General features: G+C 39.8%; 1 protein-coding gene across 1 annotated transcript in view; it reads right to left on the reverse strand.

The window, feature by feature from the left end:
• Positions 1-21981, reverse strand: part of LOC107095682 (EMILIN-1-like) — a 46910-nt gene extending 24929 nt beyond the window's left edge. Inside the window, exon 1 of the mRNA XM_015391899.1 lies at positions 21679-21981. Coding sequence (XP_015247385.1) covers positions 21679-21791 — 113 coding nt within the window. The 5' untranslated portion in view covers positions 21792-21981. The remainder of the gene's footprint in view (positions 1-21678) is intronic.
• Between the last annotated feature and the right edge of the window lie 1502 nt (positions 21982-23483).

The following is a 23483-nucleotide window of genomic DNA, read 5'->3' on the forward strand; positions in this document are numbered from 1 at the left end:
TCACATTTATGTGGAGGCTGTGTGCAGTGTCATATATATATATATATATATATATATATATATCTATAGAGAGAGAGAGAGAGAGAGAGAGAGATAGAGATATATAGAGAGATATATGTATATATCTCTATATATCAGGTGGGTGAAAATGTAATGGAAAATGTTGATTCTATTGAATATTAAGACCTAACATCACAAGAATGTGTGTGGTTTTTGATGCCCTCCTATTCTGAATGATGTATATTTATTGGGATTAAGGGTGTGGAATACTGCTATATCAAGACCAGATATGTGACGAAACTGAGACCATTTCCACATGTCCAACAAAATCTGTGGTTTATCTCGTCATCCAGCTGTGTACTGTACAGATAATGATGTGTTGTTTACTGCCTTGAGAGGAATTGGATCTGACTGAACAGATTTGGAGTCATTTCAATCTAAAAGCAATAACGGATAATATGACATCTTCTATGTTTTTAAGCAAGATGTAGAGACGTAATCTGCAAAGTCAATGTGTTCCAGTTTCCTGATTTTTGACACTCTCCATGGCCACAATTGGCACTTTATGACGAAGGTAAAAACGCAGTATTCTCAACATACAAACAGAACAGAAACATATCGAATTATAAAAAAATTAAATGTAATGTACAAACCTACTCAACTCTGCTTATATAATATAAAACTGCTGTAAATAGTCAAGGGAGGAAAGCTGAAATATTTTTACTGTAATTCAAGCATCATTAATCTTGTATGTAGAAGTTAGGTATGCTCCTACTGCATTGACTTTTTGAATTTCAAGGACATTTCAGGGGAAATTTTGTCATGATCTGCCCTGATCGCGGACCTTGATTATTCACTTCATTGACCTGTCTATCTCCTCCCGGTTCCTAATCAGCGCTCATCTTATTTACCTATGTTTGTGGCTTCAGCTCAGCCCAGCTATCGGGGCCAGATAATTGTTGTATACCTGTTTGTTTGGTTCGTTAATTTAATTTAGGTACCTGGTTCATGTTCCCGTCCCTGGCGGCCAGTTGATTGAGAGGATTTACTTTTTGTCTCCTGTCTTCAGATCGTGTCCCAGCTTTTGTCCGCTGTGCCCTCAGGGTTTTGGAACAGGGTGCGGGGGGAGCTCGGGTTCTGGCCCTTCTCCCTGGAGCCCTCAGGGTTTTGACATGGAATGTGGAGAAGTTTAAGTCCTGGCTCCTGGTTGGAGACCAGTTTAAATTTCCTGCAATGTTCCTGGTACCATGTAGTGTCTCGGTCCCTCAACCACTGAGCCTGCCATTCTGCAACTGTGCATTTCTGTGTGAACTTGTTGCTTGACGCATGAACCTGCCTGAATGCTCTGTGGATTCATGGAACCCTGGATCTGTCTCTTAATGTGCGGACTGGAGCCCCTGACCAGGCTGCAGACTCATGGATTCCAAAACTGTTCCTGTCCGGTCTGTTTCCTTTACCTGGATTGTATCGCTGCCTGCTTAGTGATGTTGTTGCGTCGGGGACATTCTCTGGGCGGCTCTGCGCCGCCACTCGTTTGGCAGTCCATTGGCTGGATCCTGAATTCCTTGGAGAGGATGGACTGAACTATTAAACCAGGTAAGTGAATAATCATCTTCCGTCAGATGATCATGGTCACTAACCTGTGTTTTTCCCACATGTCAGTGATGGGTTACGCCCCGCCCCTCCTGCAGCCACTGCGGTCCACAGATCCACAGCTCCACGCTTCTGTCTGTTTATGTTTTTGTTCTTATAAACGCTTTGAACTTTCCCACTGTCTGTCTCACATTGAATACTGGGTCCATCTGTACCCTTTCAAGAAAAATTTCCTACAAAAGAGAACACCAAATCCAGCTGGATGTACCCTCAGATACTTTACTCACTTGCAGGCAATGAAGCATGTGTTGTAGAGCAACATCTATGTCCCAGCTGGTTTAGAGCCATCTAAACCAACAAGTGACATCTAAGAATGCTTCCAACCTCTTTACCACCGCAATAACAAAATGTTGCTTCATTTATTTAGGAAAACACAGCTTCATTAATGTCCCCTAGATAGGAGAAAGGGGATGTGATTTAAAAGAATCTAAATTTTAAAAAATTTCCCATTTATTCTTTAGTAACAACCATAAATGAAAACATATTTTTATCGTAGCCGGCTCTGAAGGTATTTCCAGGTAGCTTTAGAGCTTTCACACCCGTAACCCTGCCTGCAAGCTAATTATCCTGATATTTGTTCAACAACAAACATGAGAATCTAGAATCTATCCTGTCCTTCTTCCGTCGAAAGTATTTCAGAACCCTCCCTAAACGGGTCAACCAATCACATGGCAGTAGGGACAAACAGTTGTGAACAAAACAGGAGGTTGTACACCTAAACCAAAATAAACATGGCAGCACAGGAGGACCCCATGGTTGCTGCTGTCACATCTGTTTTAGCAGAATTCAGGATTTCATTTTTTGGTGGCAAAGATGTCTTTGTGCCTTTTTACGCCCTGATTGGCTAAAACCAAAACTCTAATCGTCAGGCACCAAGTGTTGACAAACCAACTTAGCTGAATATCTTAAGCCATGGGGAGTGGTGGGCAAGTGGTTAGGGCATTGCACTTGGAATCCAGAGGTTCTAAGTTCAAGCCCCACTCCCACAGACTGACACTCTGGCTCCCTGAGCAAAGACCCCTAACCCCACACTGCTCCCCTCAATGGCAGCCCACTGCTCCCTAAGGAGATGGGTTAAATGCAGAGAGTTTATTTTGTTGCTCTGTACTTGTGACTGTAATGACAAAGCTGGAAAAAAAAAAAAAACAAGCAAAGCTAGACTGAATATATGTAGGACTAAGCAGAGAGAGCAACACATTATTAATCTGGCTTGCCAGGTTATCAAATCCCGTCATTAAGTTCTTATTTATAATAAATAATTCTCACTGAGAAAACATCAGATTTCTCAATCATACTGTTTCTTCTGTTCATGTTTGGTGCTTCCCACTCACTGGTGATGTTATTGTCCCTGCAAAATTGCACAGTCAGTGCATTCACTACGTCTAAAGAGGCAGGTCTGTACCAAAGACCAGGTTTATGGAACACAGGATATGTATTTGAGCGGACAGCAGAGCACAGTAAGAGGTTTGAATTGGGCCTTAGGTCAGTGCTGCGAAAAAAAAAATCCCTAAATAACTCATTATGTTCTTTCAGCCCCACTTTTTGTTTTTTCTACACACCACTGCATTTAAAGTCCATGTAGAGAAGGCCTTTCCAATCAAAACCCTGCTCATCTGGTACATTCGCAGTGGATCATATTGCTTTGGGCTGGAACTTTTACACGGCTCTAGTATAAGTGAATGCCATTATGTTGAATTCACCTAATACTTATCTAAACAGTTCTGGTCTCTTTTTTTGTTTTTGTGGTTCTTTGCTCTGATCCAGTGTTACATTCTTGCTTTGCTTTTCAGTGGTTTCATGCATTTTATGGAAGTATTTCTCTTCCTTTCTTTAATCTGACCTGTTCTGGGCAAAACTGCAACATCACAAAGCCTTTTTGACGCATTGGTGCTGTCTGGATTTGTTAATTTAATCTGGTGTATGTTTATTATACAGTGCATGTTGGAGAAAAGGGTACAGTGACAAAAATCTAACAACAGCATTAGGAGCTGAACAAACACAGAAAGACAGCAGCTGTCTATCAGAGCAGCTCAGATGTTTCCCCATGTAGTCCAAATGTGTTGTTTTTGTCTCAGTGATTCAGTGGGACCTCTATCTGGCACACTATCTCAACATGCTCAGAGTCACAGACAGCAGATAAAGCATAAAGCTGGCCACTCACACGCCCTATCTAATCTGATAGAGAGCAGCCGCTGCTCTTACGCAAACAAACCATCTGTCATTTTTTCACTTCTGACCAGACGCAGATGTGCACACAGACACTTAATGCGTCCATGACTGGCTCCATCTACGCAGCTTCCACACAAACTGTCTGTGTCACGCTGCCAGTAAGTTCATTTTCCATCTTTTCATCCCAGAGCTCTGTGAGAGAAGTCTTTGTATTTGTTAGCGGAGGACCAAGTGCGAGCGTAAAAACCAATTAAGTGTGTGTGGGCGTTGGGTAGCTCAACTGGTTGGGCGGGCAGTCTGCATGAAAAGAGCTAAAAGTACTAGTTTCTTCCTGTCACTCTCCACATTTAAATAAAGGTCAAAGGAGCGTTTAAAAATGCCAACAGACCTCTGCCCTTCCCCCAAAACAACACAATAGGTTTGTTTGTGCGTGTTCCTGCATGCACGCTCTCTCCTGCTTGGGAGCTACCTTTGAAAAAAGGACGCACTGCAACCAACTGGACTTTTTCGTGTTTATCTCAATATGATCTTTCATGTGTTTTATTCCCAAAAATCTGACTTTTAAAATGAAAAAGCTCACCAACTTGTTTAAAGAACATTTCAGTCATTCGAATGCTCACAATGATTTTTAAAAACAAAATAAAACTGGCTTAACCCTTAACCTGGCCTGTTGTAGCTAATCTGCAAACAAACCAATTGTATTACACTGCAAAAAGTGTAAATCTAAGTAAGTAAATTTTTTTTAAAATAAGAGCATTTTTTTTCTTCAATTGAGCAGGTAAATGAGACACATTGGAACAAGACAATGTACATTTAAAATAAGAAAAAAAAACAACTGCCATCTCTTATTTCAAGTGCACAATATCTATTTATCTTATTTTAAGGGTAAAAATGCTAATTCCATTGGCAGTTCATCTTATTTTCCTACTCATATTAAGGGTAAATAAACTTATTTTTTATGACATTTTTACTCATTTTCAGACATTTTTGTAGTATAGGCAAAGAGCCACCATAGAGTTTTTGCATCACCCCAGTGCAAGTCACAGTGTATGCTATTATGTAGCTATAATTGCTGTTACAAAATATACTTTACCTTTATTTTTATTTATTTAGTAAAATTAACTATTTTAATGTGGCATCTCATTGAAGGGAAAAACACACACCAAATGTCTTTTTATATGCACATATTTATGAATTCAGGCTTCAGGGGGTTAAATATGCTCATATGACTGCAGTATATAACATCATAAAGATATTTATTAATCAAAAAGGAAAGATTGTGTAGGCATAAAGCAAGAGCCCTATCTTTAACCATATTTATTGAGAATGTAATTAGGGTTTTTGTTCCAAACATGTGTTGTTGTTGGGTTTAAATGAAAACCAGAAGATTGGAGTATGAAAATGGGTTGTTTTTTTTGTGTGTGGGCTTTTTGTTTAAACTCCTGGAAGTGTGCTAAAATTAGCCCGCCTTGCTATCACCACTGGCCTCTAATCCACCAAAAGGGGCGATTTAACAATCAGGGACTCACCTGCAGGCAGGTGGTAAAGGTGGCTGCTTGTGAAATTTAAGCCATTGTGTAAGAAACCAGGGAACAAGTGTAAACAAACCATGGCAAACTGCTAATGTTGCTAAAGCTACATCCACATAAATTTGCATGCACACAAGTCAAAAACTTGTGTATACTCTTTTCCAAAAAACTAAAGTGGATGAAAAAGGTCTGAATATGTTCTTTTTAATTTCTTTTTCTCCTAAGATTGATAAACAGTAATTCTAAATTAAATTTCAGAAGGAATATAGAAGTTAAACACTAAGTTATGACTCTGTAAATATTCACTGATTTCAGCAGTTCATGGCATGGATTCACAGCACATACATTTCAGTTGTTTCTGTTCATTTTTTATTGCTTTTAGCATATTGTAAATGCAAACGGACACATTCTGTTTCAGATTAAGACTAAATAAAACTCTTGGATAAAAATCAGGTATTAAGTTCAGTGGAAGGAAAAAAAGTGTAGTGGAAAAACAGGGGAGGGAAAAGCAACGTGGATATCTCTAAAGCTGAAAGGATTATAAAAGAAAAGCTCATTCAAGAGTTTGGGGGAGGTGTAGAATGTAGTTGGAGTAGGAGTTTCAAGAGGCACTACACACAGGATATGGAGCACAGAGATCAGATTCCTTTTTATTTGTCCACTCCTAAACCTGAGACATCAAAGCGTCTTATCTGGGCTAAGGGAAAAGGGCTAGACTGTTGCTCAGTGTTCTTAAGACATGTTTAAAAATAAAACAGGACAGTTTAATAGAGTCTGGAGGAAGAGTGGAGAAGAACAGCAGGACCTGGAACCTGCCCACCAGTCCTTGATTTACTAAGCATGGAGTCATTGTACTGGATTAGCGACAAACTGGTCTGACATATAAATCCCATGGAGAGTTTTGTTAGGAAGATGACAGACACCAGAGCCAACAATGGAAACGTCTGAAGGCCGATATTAAAGCAACCTATGTTTCTGTTGAACCACAGGCTGATCTGTTCCATGCCATCAAGCATTAATGAAGGATGTCAGGAGACTGAAGTTCAGCCAAGTACACAGTTTTTACCAAGCCTTTAACTGAAATGCTTCAAACAGATCTTTTCCTGTGTGTGAAATTAATCTAAAAATGAGATTTCACTTTTTGTTGTCAGTCTAATTTCCTTGTCAGGTACATGTAGGAGGAGGAACTAAAAAAATGTCAGTAGTGATTTAAAGAAAAAAAAAGTAAAATGTAGACAAAGTGCATCCATCAAAATTCACAACTATTTATTCTAAACGGGAAAAAATGGTATACCAACTTGGTGGTGGTTTATTTATGTCCTAGTTAGAGGTTCAGAAACGAAAAACCTCCATCCCCCTATGTATGGCTCTTTTGGGGAAATACATGGAAGAGGCATTAACATAAACATCTACAGACATCTTTAAATTTGGCGCATAATTATCACTATAATCCAACGAATGTGAACAATTCCTGGCAAATAATTTTTGGATGACATCAAGAGACATTAAAAATGCTGAAAAAACAACTTCTCTACTTCCTCTTGTTGTGCAGTGTTGTAAGCTTGCAGTCTGTGCTCTACACTGCCCCCTAGAGTCTACTGGACTATATGGTACAGGTAAAAATGCTGCAAATATTAAGTTGGCAAAGTTCCACGTCTCAATTCCACGTGGAACTTAAATCGTCAAGCATTAACCAACCATGACTTAATTATCTCCTCGAACTTGTTTAAAGAACTGAATTGCTGTCATAGATCACTGCTGTTATGATGTAAAACACAAACCAATGATCCTGTATTTACCACAGCAGAATGATGTGGCAACATCCATGCAGGTGAAGATACACAAAGAAATCTATTGGTGACCTAAATCAAAAAATTCTTCGCTCAGCTAAGACTAACTAGCTAAATGTGAGCAATTTTGTCAAAAATCAAATCATGATTTTTTTTTTTTATCCAAAATTGCAATTAGATTATATTTTACTAAGACAGATTTATTCAACGTTATGATGTAAACATACATTTAAAGCTACAGTGTGTAACTTTTAGCGACATCTAGCGGTTAGACTGCAGCAACATGAACACCCCCCTAACAGTACGGCGAGCGTTACGGGACAAAATGTCTTCCACGACGTCCGCATCACCTACCTTCTCAAGTGATGAGGTTTGTTTACATAGATAATTTTACAGATAGTATTTCATTAGTCTGTGTAGGGTATAGATTTCATGTAGACTTAAGATAATAAATATACCCGTTATTTACGTTTTGGCGATCTCGCAATCGCTAGTTTGTTGCCTCTGCACTTGCCGTAGCGCAAAGATGTCTGCCTCCATGGCTGCGAGACCCGCTCCTATGTAATTATAAATAACGAATTCTAAGGCAACACAAATATTAAGGTTAAGAGGCTGAGCTCGTAGATGATGATAAATAACATAGTTATGTATAATATATTACATTTCTGACTGTATATCCCTGTAATTATTACACACTGTAGCTTTAATTTTCAATTAATAGTTTATTAGATTATAATTTGCTCTATCAGATTTTATAAATTACTCTGAAAATACCTTTTTGTGGTGTTGTAATATTTTCTCCTTCCACAGTATCTCTGCTTGAGCTACAGGGCTCTTAAGCTGAGCCTCCATGGTATTTGCAAGAGAAATATTTCCAGAGAGGAGGCAGGCATGCAGTCTGGGATTAATTACAGTTTAGTGATGACAAGGATGCAGAAAAAACTTAATGTGGTTCATTTTGTAAATATAACCACTTGATTCACTCTTTAAGTTATCACCTTAATAGTGCTGATTTAGCATTACTGCATGGTGGAGCACCATCATTTCTCTGCTCGGCTTGGAAGGTGAGGATGTGATGACAGAAATTTGGAGGGCGTAACAAACAATATTTTTAACAGGATAGAAAAATGCTAACGATGCTAACAATAATCTTGGTAAACAGGGTAGGCCTTTTGTGAATTATTGCACTTTAAGAGAGAAGTTTTAACATTACTCTTATAGCAATCACTTGTTTAAAAACAGGCTCAGAGGTGCTAACAGCACAAAATCACTCCCAGCACTGAACGCTGGATTACACTAAAAACAGAGTGTGCTGCATATCACAGTTAGTGTCCCTGTGATTGAGACAAAGTGGCTAACAGTCTGAAAGTATATCAGAGTGATATACTATTAATATGATAATTTTATATCATTGTACATACTGTAGGAAATTAGACGTGTTTGACACACTTTTTTATCCAGTAGCCTAATAGTTTCCTGTTTTCTTTTTTAAACAGCTCCAGTTAAATAATGTGTTAAAAAATGTTTTTGTTTATTCAGTCAGCATTTGATTCAGCTTGGACAATTAATTGTTAAACTGTAATGATATACTATTTTTTAATTCAGCATATTGTAAAAATAATTGTTCTTCACGTAATGCAAAGATCCTCTGGATACAAGAGAAAAATCAGGCTTTCAGGAAAATGCCCTCTTATAAATTAATCATTAGTCAATCGATCAATCAAATGTAGATTAATCCATTGATTGATAATTTGCATACTTTTGATATACAAGAGAATAGCTTAAAACCCTTAACACATTAAACATGATTTTCTGCATGGGGGTTTGCGAACCTCTGACTGAATAGACCAGAGGTCTATTTAAAGTGGACTATGCAGCAATTTTGCAGCAATTTCATGGGTCTGACAGGAAGAGTTTTAAAGTAAATCACTAAATAAAATCCCTCAATCAAAAAAGAAAGCAGCCAGGTTTGCCCCATTTGAAACCAGCCACAGTGCAGGTGCAATAGACTCAACATAAACAATCGATAAACACTTCATTAAACACAATACCTTACCCATAATAGGAGTTTAGAAGGACAGAAAAGGGATTAAGCAGAATAGTGATCCTGTTTGAGCCTCAAAAGACAAAACAATGAGGGACAGTACATGGAAGTGCAGCTTCTTACAAACTTCCCACATCGCTATCTGAGAAACACCTTTCGCTGACACACCACTTCCTATATAAACCATTCCACATCAATTATTGCTACTTTTTCCTTTTGTGTAAACATAGCTCCAATTGCAGTTCTACTATATCAAAATCCTCTGTCTGTTCTGATTTAAGAGCAAGCTGGACAGGCTGGTCATGAAGTGAGGCTTTGCTTTAAGGCCGCATTTGCTGTTTTTTATTTGCTTTTTTATTACTTTTTATGATAATCTAATGTGGGACAGTGTTTCAATTTGTTGGACGCAGAGATGGAAGTGAAAAAATCTGCACAATCTGCTCACCCTGCATAGTTGAAGCTTCTTTATATCCTGCAATCAGTGTAACATGAAAAAAACATCAGCTTGGAGATTAAAAAGTCGGATGCAACCAGTCTGACCCAGGCTTCATTTTCTTCACTTCTGTGTGTTGGCAAAACAACATTAAATATATCACTGCCACCTAAAGGGCTACAGTGAGAAATAGTGTCTTACTATCAGTGAATAGTGTTAAAAATTTGGATTTTTAAAAATGCAGATATCTATCCAGCCCAACTAGGAGGTAATTTCCCTAATAATGGATAAAAATATATTTTTAATGAGCTCCATAATTTACTGTCTCAGCTGATTAGATGTTTGTTTCACAACACAACTATTATAAATAAAATATAAACCATGACAAGTAGGTAACAGGCACAAAACAGAAATTAAGTGCGCAACAAACATCCATGGTAACTGGAGCATGTTGGTCTTCTGTACATCAAGTCCAAACGCCTGGCAGGGTTTAATTTTATTTACATGGCCATAACTCAGCATGAGTGGAAACGCTGCACCTGTCCTGGCAATGCTTTATTTTCCAATAAATTTCACTTCCAATTAAAAACCAGACGCTTCAGAGGCAAGCAGGAAGTTAGTCTGACATCGCAACCCACGTGTGCTGCGTTCATTTCACTTAACAACAGCCTACACTGAAGAACTGTGTGTAATATTCACTATTCAGAAGCAAAAGTGTGTAGGAGGAAGAGGGAATTAGTGAAAGAAAAAAAGAGTGCTGGGGTTCAGTGCTTTAAAAAAATCACTTGGCACTGCCTATTGTGGAGAGAACTTTTATTTTGCCATAAAGGAAAACCCCAGACTGAGACCTGAAAGAGTGTCTGGGGAGGGGCGTGACTCATCGTTTGAACTGTGACCTCCTCAGGTCAAGCCCCCTTACAAAGCTTCCATAAAGCCATACCCCTGCGTGCAACAAAACCAAAGGTAAGCATATTGTCAGAGATGACAACGGACACACTTGAGCAAACTCACCCTTGCCTGAGTGATCACACTCTTCGAGACAAACACCCAGAGAGACAAGCACTCACTCCTGTCTTTGGAGCTGCTCCAAAATTAAGGGACAGCAGGTCTGTGTAAACCTCTCGCTGACTGTTTAGCCTGACGGTCAAGAAGATATACACAGAAGGTCTCAGATACAGCTGTTTGGTTCAGAACCACTGCTCAGATATGAAGTGTTGACATCTCAAGGCCTTTTTTTGGTGCTTCACATTTAGCCATTTATGGAGGAATTTGTTTGAGTCAGGACAAAGCCTTAAAATAACAGCTGCCCTAAAAAGACACTCAGCTCGCTAAAACTTTACTATCCTCTCTGAAGGCTGTCTCCCATGCTGTTCCATTTAGGCTTTAAGAGGAGGTTTATAGTTTCAATTGTTCTGTTACGGGGTGGGATTTGATAACTGTTGGGAGGCAATCCAAGCCTCTTCAGTGCGGCCAATATTTATTTAAACATAATAAAGCTTTTGAATGCCATGAATGCTGGACGATATGCTAATTATGTGACAATGGTGTAATTTGGAACATGGTCCCTTTCCCACAGCATTACCATAGGCAAGGATTTTCTTCACTAAACAAATTAACAGTGTGTTAAAATCACCCTCAGATTGTAAATGCAGAAGAAGAGGAAAATCCTGTTATGCTATTATTTCCTGATTACTTGTGGCATCTTTTGATGAAGTGTAACTGCTTGACAATACTCACTGAATTGCAGGAAATAAATGGCAAGACAATGCATTATTTATGCTTCTTCAAAATGAAAGCCCTCAGTTTATTTGCCTAGAGAAAGGGGTGATGGACCAGAAAGGCTACAGCTAAACAAGTATGTATTGGAGCTTTTACTGTACACCGGAGCTGTTTGGTGAGTTTTAAAGAACTCACCTTAGTCTTCCTAAAACCATGTGTGCTGGATCAATTGCAATTGAAACCTGAATTAGCTTTCTATGGTGACCTATGCTGATTCCAAAAAGTTAAAAAACAAACCCCTGGAAGTTTTAAGACATTTCACTTCTCATCCAGAAAGATTTCTCAATTCAAAATGCCTGCGGAAGCATTGAGCTCCAGGCTTCTATTGGAGCAGCCCAATAAAATTCAATTCAGTTTATTTATATAGCAAGAATTCACAACACATGTCATCTCAAGGCACTTTACAATTCAACCAGATCATACAGTCAAACTGATTTAAAGTTTTTTTGTCTAAGGAAAACCAGTTGATTGCATAGACTCATTGAATGACTCATTGAAAGCTGGTCATCTGCCGAGGCCAACTTGGGTTCAAAGAGACAGAAGCAGACATACAGAAAGAAGCAGAGATACAAAGGCAACTGTAAAGCAGCACCAAAGGCGGCCCCGTCCAGGAAACACACAGCCAGGCGGATGAGCTCCAAGCCAGCTCCCATGTCAGAGGATGAAGAGAGCACATCCAGCCAGTCAGAGTCAGGGAAACAGGACTACATTGAAAAACAAAAGCCTTGTTATGGCTTAGAAAACATGCAAATTGAACCGAAAACAGGTCTACCTCTTTGTAATGGGGAGTCATTAAGGTCGCCGTTGGCCTGCAAATTAACCAGAAACTGGCCCATGCCTCTGTAATGGGGAGTCGTTAGGGTTTTCATTGGACTGGCTTAACAGGTGCAATGTTTTCCCCACCTGCATGGTGATGAGGGTTTGAGGTGATAGAGGGTAGGAATCAATTCTAACGCTGCGTTATAGGTATTTGAGAGCTAAAAGCTGAGTCCTCCCCCTCTGTTTAAGGTTGTTTTATCTCTCTTAACATAAATGGCTTCCTTAACACCCCTTTCAAACCACCTGTCTTCTTTGTCCAAAATGTGGACATTCTGGTCCTCAAAGAGTGGACCGCATTTGTCCAATCAATACCATGAACCGCGATGAACAGTTCCCTGCCTCACCCACTGCTCCTATCAGCCAGATATTTATGGTAGCACCACCAAAAGACCATCTGCTGTAACTGCTGTCCAGGAAGTTGGCCCAAAATACGGGAAAAACTCCAAGCTTTGTGCCCTTCCGGTCCTGCTGGCTCTGGCTGGGTGCAGAATCTTGGCCTTATGGATCATCCATCCAGAAGAATAAGGTACAGTATGTCACATCCATCCCAGGGTAGCTGGGCTTAGCCTTAATGATAATGAGAAGAATTCCATTACCCAAAGGAAGCATAACGCTGCTTCTCCCACAATTTGGAGGGAGTCAGATGAGATGGTCAGGAATTTGATCAGGATACCCCAAGAGCACCATTTTTTTTTAGATGTTCTGTGCAAAGCATAATGGTGGGGACACCATGAGGCAGGTATAGAACATGCTGAAGGGACTATAATTCCCTTGTGGACTTGAAAAGCCTTGAAAGGCCCTTCCCCCCCATGGAAAAGGAGATCCGGGATTACCTTATGGGACTAATACGCTGCAGCCTGATCTTATTAAGTAAAATAAGATGGATGGATGGATGGATGGATGGATGGATGGATGGATGGATGGATGGATGGATGGATGGAAGGAAACCTCAACAATGTACATAGAGCAGCCCATTGACTGATACGTCCAACAGAGCCTTGTTTTAAATCACCCCCAAAAACATTGAATCTACTGTAAATAAAACCACTAAGATTGCCCCACACAAAACTCCCCCGCTAAATCCACATTTGCCCTGCTTGTTATTGTTTAAGGGGTCAAGATTTAACTATAGTTATTTTCCTTCATTTGGATCCACTCTACTTTGCCTTTAATCCAGTTCTAAACCGTTCCCAGCTAAAGCTATGTGAAGGACTTCTGTTCACATGGGAATGTCAAAGGCTTAAAATTGAGGCAATGAAAGGCAATGTTGACTTTCTATTAAAAGTGCAAGACATTAAATTTATTAAGGGAAAATCAGACCAAAAGTAGTGTTCAAATATATCAGCAATGATATTTATAAAACACTGTAAATGCGAAGTAGAACCTATTTATTATACAGCTGCTTATAAAAGTTTCCACATCTGTAGCTGAGGTCAGTACAGGTCTTAGTCACTATTTGAGGAAGTCTTTTGCAGAAACACATATCAACATCACAACTGAAGACAATTGCTTAAATTGTTAGATTATTGTAATAAATACGTTGTTTTGTATCTGTATAAGTAAAAAATCTGCAATCTTTACCTCCACATGTCTTACAGAATGTATACTCTTTTTTATAAATGACTCTTGGAGAGTAAGATGGAGATTGTAGTATTGAAAAAGTAAGAAGGAAGAAAATATGGCAAACCATTACTGTATTTCATTGTTCATCAAGCTAATCGGTTAAGCATTCTTGACTATTTATATTTAAAATTATTTTTATTCAACAAATAAGTTTTTATATTTTTTACAATAATACTGTAGATATTAACAGTTTATGGTTTATTGATATATTATTTAAAATCTCTTTGCAATCTCTTTATACCATTCTCAATAATAAGTAGAAAAATCTTCATTGGTCTACCAGCAATTAAATTATTTGAATTCCTGAACAATATTTTTCATACTTGCACTATTGGTATCGGCCTGTATCGGCCTTAAAACTGAATATCGGACATCGGCCACCCCACCGATATTTAACCCGATATTTGATCAGCTTCTGAGTTGCTAAAGTCTAAAAAAAAATAAAAAAAATACTACTTCTTCTTCTTCCTCAAAAACTTATTTTTTACAGACTTAAAAACCTTTAAAGAGGGAAAAGATATTGATACATTAAAATATCACAATATCTTCATATGCTGATATATTGTCATTGATATATTTTTGATATATTGACGCGGTATCGATCTATTTTACTAACAAAATCTCACAAGAATTTGCAAAATATCGCAAGAGTTTGTAACAGAACGATGAAATTTCACAAGATTTTGAAAGTAAAATAGATCGATACTGCGTTTTTAAAAATCAATTTGATATCAGCATATGAAAATATATTTGAGTATATTATTTTTCAAAGTGTCAGAAATGGATATCAAAACTGCTATTTTCAATTACTGCTTTTTTTTGTACAGCTTTAACATCGGTATCGATATCGGTTATCGGCTACATGAGTTTTAAAATATCGGCATATCGGCCAAAATCCCAATATGGTGCATCCCTAATGTTAAGGTTAGAAGGCCTCCTTACAATCACCCTAATCTATAGCTCCCTCTACACATTGTCTCTCAGATGCAAGTCAGGACTATGGCAGGACTATGGCTGGGTCACTTCAAAATGTTTATATATCATGTTAGTATAATATAAGCTCAATAGGACAGATGGTAAAATTAAAAGATTAGTTCAATCCTCTGGGTAACTGGAAGTAAGTTTAATATCTCTAATTTGAAAACATCAAAGCTTCTACTAATACTTGAAGGGGTCATCCTATTTGCAGCACTAAAATCATACATTATGAACAAGGGAAAGTTGGGGGCTAACGAATGCCAGAGCCACCAACCAAGATGAAACAACACAATCTGTGAGTACATCAGGAGCATTGACCTCTGTGGTCATTGTATACTGGCTCAGGTTTGAAGAGATTGGTCTGATTAGCTGTAGGCCTATGTTTATAGACACAGTGGTTACTTACAACACAATAGTTCAAGCTGGCTAAATTCTACCACAATGTTTGCTCAAACAACATGTAAGCTCAGAATCTCACCATAATTACAGAGCTTGGCAACCCTAATATTTGCAGGTCAACATCTTCCCTTTCGGTTTTTACAAGCCCTTGCATAATGGACATCAAGGCATGTGCTGCACATCTAGAGTCAGGCTTAAAAGCACCTTCTACCAGGGCTTAATGGTGTTATGAGATACAGTACCACCTTCCCCACTGCAGGTCCATTCTGGCTTGAACTTTTCCAATATTCTACCTAACATTGTCAATCATTTAAAAGCTATACCTTGTTTCATATCACTTACACAGATAATGATAGCTGTAGTCTTTACCAAACTAATCTCCTCTGTTATTGTTCTACCTATTAAGACATTTTCCTTTAAGCCTCAAAATTCAACTCCATGGTGGTCCTTAATGAAACCCCCTGAGAGATGTTTAAGTCTGGATAAACTGGCTGACATAACCCTCCATGAAGCCAAATACTGGAGCTGTATGCACTCAAAAGCAGACAGAAATCCAGTCAAATTAAAGCCAATTATTCATTATTAAAATGTGTACCTTTACTTTGTCTCAAACCTTTTTAAAAGTTAAATGTTAAAAAATCAACGTAAAAGTTTTCGGATAATTTTTTGGATATTGCATTAGGTAGGGTTGCCACCGAAACAAAATTTTTTGTACTTTATTATGCAGTGATATAAAATGAAGGAATCAAAAAAGGGGCAAAGAGACTGTAGTTTAACAGTAGAACCAATGGCATTCATTATTTTGCCCTGAGACAAATTTTAATGGAGGCTAAATTACAGACAGCTGTTGGCCTCCCCATGCCCACACTGGCAAACCCTACAGCAGTCTGATTAATGTCTGTAAGTTGTTTTTCCAACTTTTACCACAATTCCTTTTGGCAACATCCTCTTGGTCCCCCTGGTCATTGATGAAAGAAGAAAGGAAAAAATGAAATAGATGGGTTTCTTGGAGATACTTTACACCCTTAAAACCACTTATCTCTAACCTACTCCCCAATGAGCTAAGTTAGAATCCATTCCCATTATCTCGGTGTTTTCTGAAAGGAGCAATGAGGAAAGGGGGGTTCAAGTTAACCCACCACTTGCCATCGAACGGCAGATTTTTGTAAGGGTGGCTTCCTTGGACCAGCTGATCAGGGACAGAAACACACAGACCCTTGCAGAGCAGCATGTTACCACTGAGTATAAGTATTTATTGCTTTTATCACCCATATGTTCTTGTGTGCAAAGATAATATAGATCACTGGCCTTGTACTGATGTCCGTTTCCTCTGTAGAAGTACAACAGTGTTAAACTCCTTAGAATGAGATATGTCTGACACTTTTTCTTTCTGGGACAAGTTATAGCTACAATTCTGACTTCCCCTCAAGGTTTCCTTTGGTTCCCTTTAATCTAACATGAACAACAGGCAGCTTAGAGGAGGAAACATCTTTGTGAATTTATGATGAAACAGATAAAAACAACTGTTTTGTGTTTCATTTATTCTGGTGGCCTAAAGGATGTTTCTTTGTTATGATCTGATCTTAGTATGGAGTCATGTGGTTCAAAGTATGACCTAGTTAAATGTATAATATGTTTTATAAGATGATGTTGACATTGTTTTGTCCATGGGTTGGTCCTACTGGTAGCAAAGTGAATCTCCAATAACCAACCAACCAACCAACCAACCAACCAACCAACCAACCAACCAACCAACCATCCATCCATCCATCCATCCATCCATCCATCCATCCATCCATCCATCCATCCATCCATCCATCCATCCATCCATTATCTNCCATCCATCCATCCATCCATCCATCCATCCATCCATCCATCCATCCATCCATCCATCCATCCATCCATCCATCCATTATCTTACACGCTTGTCGCAATTGGGGTCGCGAGGGGTGCTGGCGCCTATCTCCAGCAGTCTAATAACCAAGTTATATAAAACTTTGACACATACTAAAACGGAGCATGCCCAAGTCATTTGAAAAGCTTGCCACTGAAAATACAAATCCTTGATAACAGAGAGCCAATCAATAATTTTCTGTGTTCAATTATTGCTGCTATCAAGGGAAAACTGAATATTTATCCATCAAATAAGCTAAAACTAATGAGCAGCCTATCCTTAGCTTATCATCTTTGTTTTGTGGACCTTATGGGATAACATGTAGAGCTGAAACTTTGGCAGGAGATGTGTCAAACAGCTTTGGGTCCTCCCGATTCCCCTTAAGACCTTGTTTTATAGCCTTTGCCACTTTTGGAATACTCCACACATCTGTCAAAACAGATCAATTGAGTTCAAGCAGATGTCAGAGGGGCAAACTGAATTGCCACAGGCCAGTGCATTCTTCCCTCTGATGCGTCACTTTGGGTGTGTGTGTGTGTGTGTGTGTAAGGCACAGGCCAGTCAAGAAGACTCCTTCATAAGGAAAGGATTCAACAACAACCCAAGCCCCCTCTGCATCCTATCAGCCTGCCTTTTCTCTCATCATGGTGCTCTCTACCCTTTGTTGCTCCTTCATACCCTCTTGTCACGCCTGCTTGCTTACTTTCACTCAAAACACATTTTCTGAAAAAAATAAAATAAAAAAATAAAAGTTCAGTTGTACCACTCGGCTCGGCTTATCCAAAAACATTTTGCCTCTGGCTGCCTGCCTCTTTCTCTCATTCGCAGCAATCAAGAGTTTTTGCCTGCACCAACGGAGTGACCAGATCTCATCACTCAGGCAGTCGGTGCAACCGCAGAAGCAGCAGCAGGGGAGAACTGGGCCAAACTGAGCAGGAAAACCTCGTCCAAGCTCTGCTCCAAGAAGTCTGACGTGCATAAAGTGCAAACACATGCAGGCGAACGCCACATGGAAGGAAGATCTGTCATTCATTCACACTAATGTTTTTTGTTGTGACCCCTTTAATACTCACATATGCACACCAGGTCTCCCCTCATCTGGCTTGCCAAAATATGCTTACTTGTTGATTTACAAGCAGACAATCAGCACACACATACATGTACAGAGATTTATGCTCCAAGAGGTGAGGAAGGCAGGCCCCTTCCAACAAGGATTATCAGGTCGAAAACGGTGCACAATGGAAACCTTCATGTCTTGGATGGAAGTTAAAGTTAATCACCGTAATCAGAATAATTTCCTTTGGTCCAAACTCTGCTGGGGGACATTTATAAGCCCACAGAACATAATATAACACGGATTAAAATGTAGAAGTTGGCTGAGCTTGGCCTTTAGGAACTTAAAATGAAAATTTAACACAAAATGTGGAAAATTATCACGTTCTTGATATTTAAAACTAACTATTCTTGCATCGTATAACTCCTCCAACCTCCTTTTGAAATAATCCTCCAGCTCAGTGTGGTGAATTCCTTCTCCCTAAGGCTGACATGGGGGCCTCTGTAGAAATCATAGACCCCTAAAGACTTTGCACTAAGATCTCTGGAACAGTAAATATTTGTAATCCTTAGAAGTCTTGTCTATCTCAGGGCCCCAACAATCTCCTCAACACCACCCACTCATACAGCTCTCTCCTCCAAACACCTACCAGCACATACTAACCGAGTAACAAAGATATGAATGCCAAGTAAGTCCAAAGATCCTTTCTCTTCAGAGTATAGACTTTCTATAAAGGTGTTGCATGAGATAACTTTACCAGAGTTTTCATTTTTAAAGTTTAAATTGACATCAAAGTAATATCCAGCATATTTAAAGGTTTTTTCACACATTTTTGAACATTCCAACAAAACATGCAGGATTTCAGGAGCCAACTGTCAGTCACCACTCAGAAAAAAATCAGTATCTGCCGATTGCCAATCACAACATCAACTTCATAAATTCTTCAGTAGTGCTCTCTCCTGCAGAATGATATTGTATTATTACGTATCAAAATTATAAGAGATGAGAAAGTATGAACTGGCCATTGTTTTAATGAAGGAGGCAATGGAGACTAGCTTTCTTTATCAAAATGGAAAAGAGAGAAAATATTGTTGGCAAAGGATGAAGTGAAAATGCTGATAAGAGGTTTGTAGGTGGCTTTAAGAAAATGCATTTTAATTCAACCTTAGAAGGACTGTTTCATCGTTCTACCTCCAGTAGAAAATACGACCGGCAGTTGGCTCCTCTGATCATATATCATGCTTCCACCTCCAGCAGTTAGCCTCTAGAGGCTAGCCTTGGCCAGCTGTTTTCTCTCCATGCTCATTTTCCCTGTGGGCTTTCCAAAGTACTGTTGTCCTACTCTTGGGCAGCAGTAGCCTCTCCCCTGCCTTCAGCATGTTTCCCCAGTGGACATATCCAATCTTCAGCCCCTTCAATTCTCCAAAGCCTGGCTAACTAGCCTTGGTCAGCTGTAGCCTCTCCCCACCCTGCCAGGTTTTTTTCCCGTCAGGCCTCTCTCATCTACCACTTTGCTTATTCGCTCTCCTCTCAAGCTGCCTTATCTCCCCGCTCTGGTGCACTGTCCGCTCTGCGGGCTCCTACGATCTACCGCTGTGGTTCATTATCTCCACAGGAGGGCACAACTGGCTGCCTCGTCCCAGTTATGGAGCTCTCTCTCTCTGGGTTCTCTCACACTGATTCCCGGCTGCTACTGTCTGAGTTGAGAATACTATCTCCCCTTAGCACTGTTGTCCAGTTGATCCATCCTCCTGTTATGGGCACTCTGACCAAAACAAACATGGACTAAGCAAATGAGAAAGATGCATGTTAGCTCTGAGTAAAACTCATCAGTGCTTAATATTCATAATGACCGATCATGGCTGATCATGTGAAAACCGGCCAATTACCGAGCACTGCCGACTGATCTAGTCTAATTACAACTAGACATTTTAATGTCTTTTCTCAGGATATGTTATGCAGAAAGACCATAAACAAAATAAATGTGAAGTAGGTTGAACATATTTTTTTATTTAAAATTTTTTAATTAATTGAATTTTTTTACCACTGAAATTGTACCAAAGTATAACCTGTTTGTTCTGTGAAGGCCTCAGAGGTTTGTTGAAAAACATTAGTGAACAATCGGATGAGCAACAATCATAGCACAGTGGTCAGGGAGACAATTAAAAGCAGTTTTAGGTTTTTAAACAATATCACAATCTTCTAACATCTCACAGAGCTTTTGCATTCATCATCTAAAAAATGGAAAGAGGATGGACAGGACCTACTGAAACATGAAGACATGGCTGTCCGCCTAAACTGACAGGCAGGAACAGAGAGCATAAATCAGAGAAGAAGCCAAAAGAACAGTGACTCAGGAGGAGCTTTAGAAATCTATAACTCAGCTGGGAGTTCACAGGACTACCTCTAAAAATCTGGCTTGGATGGAGAAGCCCAGTTTGTAAATAGTCATAAAGCCATGGAGAGGACATAGACACTGGAAGAAGGTGCTCTGGTCAGAAAAGACAAGAACTGAACTTTCTGTAGGTCAGAAAACTGACTGCACACAACCTTAGACCCCCCCACCCCACCCCCCACAGACACACACATACACACATGATGATGATAAAAACACCATGTTTCCTTTTTACTTTTCACCAATGGGAGAGAAGTTGGTTAGAGGTTCTGTTCTACAGAAATCGAAGTCTGAGTCCATTTTCATTAAATAGATGCATTTCCCCTTCATTTGAGCAGGAAAAGAAGACATTTTACAACTTGAATGAAGTAATTTACATAATTTCAAAATTTGAAGAAAAAAACTCATGTAATTTCAAGTGCATAATATTTAATTGTCCCATTTCAAGGACTAAACTGCTCCATTGGAAAATCATCTTATACCTGCTGAAATTACACTAAACAAAGAAATGTTAAGATATTTTTAAAATTATTTTTGATCCAGTGATGAAGATAAATAAAGGGAAATCCTGGAGTAAAACCCATTAGAGACTAAAATAATTGACTCTAAAGCAGAGGTTTGTGCTTCAGCAGAACAAAGTGTATTTTACACTAACCTAGTAATAGTTATTACTTAAATCCACCAGAGAGTCTGTAGCAAGACTTTGAAACTGCATGTCAGAGATGCTTTGCATCCAGAATGGCACCATGGTTTGAAATACCTTAAAGCACCTTTATTTAAGTTTGAAACCTAGAGTGGTTCTAAGAAGTTTTAATTCGCCTCCTGCACGTATATCAGCCCTGTCATGTTAGTAAAACCCTTTTTTTAATTTAAATCTCTATGTTGATCTATCATGTAAAAAAACAAGCAATAAAACAGCTTTAAATATGTATGTCAACGTGAATAACCACCAACAATTGTGAGCGTGGTTGATGCTTTTGCGCCACAGAAAGTTAAACAGTAATATCTAACTAATTACTCTGTTATTTACTATAAAATGACGTCATAAGGTGTTGAGGGGTCCAGAGAGTATTAAACCTAACTCTGTTTAAATGTGTCCAACAGGTCAGGTCCTCTTACCTGTGTCTGCTCGCCGCTCTCTGACCTGTATGAACGCTGGACTCGGCCACATATCCAAGACCCGAACAGCCCCGAGTCAACACGAAGGCGAGCAGGTAAAAGAAAGTCTCCATCGTTACTAACTAATCACTGACACGTGAGTCCAAAGCTTGTCCTGATCAGGTTCAGCCTGATGTCCGCGAGCCTCAGTTGCGCGCTGACGCAGCGTGGAGCAGCCGGAGCGGTGGAGCCATGGCTTCAGTCAGTGGGTGGAGGAGTCCAGATGGATCAGAGGGTGAAGGACTCCTGCTGCTGCTGCTGCTGCTGCTGCTGCTGCTGCTGCTGCTGAGGAGGTGGAGGAGAGGACTGAGAAAGTTTCCTGTCAGACTTCCAGCAGCTGAATGCCAGCTCAGGCTCCCTCTCTCTGTTCATGTGTCAGAGCTCGTACGCCCTCCCTATCCACCCCCCACCCATACACCCACCTACATGTTGTTCCCTTTTCTGTTTCGCTTTTACATTCACCAGAGACCCCATTATTGCCAGTGAAATTATTTCTGATTCTTTCCCAAACGCAATCTTACATCTACTGTAAATAATGCTGCTGAGGAAACCAGACCCCCAGCTATTATGTTCTCTACAACAGGTGGAAGTTGTTACAGCAATGGATATAGAAAGTATTGTCCCTCTGTGTGGAAAACTGCACAATTATATCTGAAATGGATGCTGTTTTATTTTATTGAAAGACTTTCTTTTATAAACAAGTTTTGCAATGGTGAGGGGTGTTTTTTTCATAACTAGAACTATTTCGATCTAAAAACTTAGTCTTTGGGGCTCAGACCTCAGCAGGAAACATAGCACTGAACTTTGATAGATGTGCATGAACCGGAGCAAAGAATAGGGCTGTTTCCCCCCCAGACATGAAACTGGTGGTGGAGTGGAGATAGATAAAGTTGGTCAGTCTGTAGACTGCTGGTTAGAGAGACGGTCTGCTGAGCTTTATGGGGAGATCCAGTGGACTGCATGAGCTGATACCAGATAGGGTGACCAGACGTTACTGAAAAGGAGGACACAGTTTTCTGGGGGAATGGGGGTTGTTTGGTTTTCGACTGCTGGGCTGGTGACTGGACCGGACCTTTATCAGAGGGGACCGGTAAGGCAGGTGGGGGGAGCACGGGAACGCAGGTGTCCAGGCTACCGTTAGCAGGTCAGGTTTTCTATCCAAGGAAAACCAGTTGATTGCATCGACTCATTTACTCAAATGCAATCCCTCACACTGAGTATGCTTGTAGTGACAGTGGAGAGGAAAAACACCATTTTAACAGGAAGAAACCTCCAGCAGAACCAGGCTCAGTGTGAGCGCCCATCTGCAGAGGCTGACTGGGGTTCAGGAGACAGAAGCAGACATAGAAAAAGCAGCTGTAAAAGACGGCCCCGTCCAGGAAACACACAGCCAGGCAGATGAGCTCCGAGCCAGCTACCATGTCAGAGGATGAAGAGAACACATCCAGCCAGTCACAATCAGAGAAACAGGACTACACTGAAAAACAGGCTGATCTCCAGCATCTATAAACAAAGGTGTTGATGGCAGCAGCACAGCTGGTATTTCTCTCCAGGGTGGAGTCACAGCCAAACAGGAACAGACGAGGTGAACCTACTATGAGAAAAAGCAGAGAGAGCATAATGTTAGTGATGCAACTAATAGATACTGCAGAGTGAGAGTATAGAGATAGAATGAAGCAGAGTGATGAAATGGTCTGCCAGGGGACCAACCCCCAGAGCTGACGGCTGTGTTCGAGTGCCTGGTTCGTTTCAACCACGTGATGCAC

The sequence above is a fragment of the Cyprinodon variegatus genome, unplaced genomic scaffold (genome assembly GCF_000732505.1).
Source record: "Cyprinodon variegatus isolate N-32 unplaced genomic scaffold, C_variegatus-1.0 Scaffold563, whole genome shotgun sequence".
NCBI classification, from domain to species: domain Eukaryota; kingdom Metazoa; phylum Chordata; class Actinopteri; order Cyprinodontiformes; family Cyprinodontidae; genus Cyprinodon; species Cyprinodon variegatus.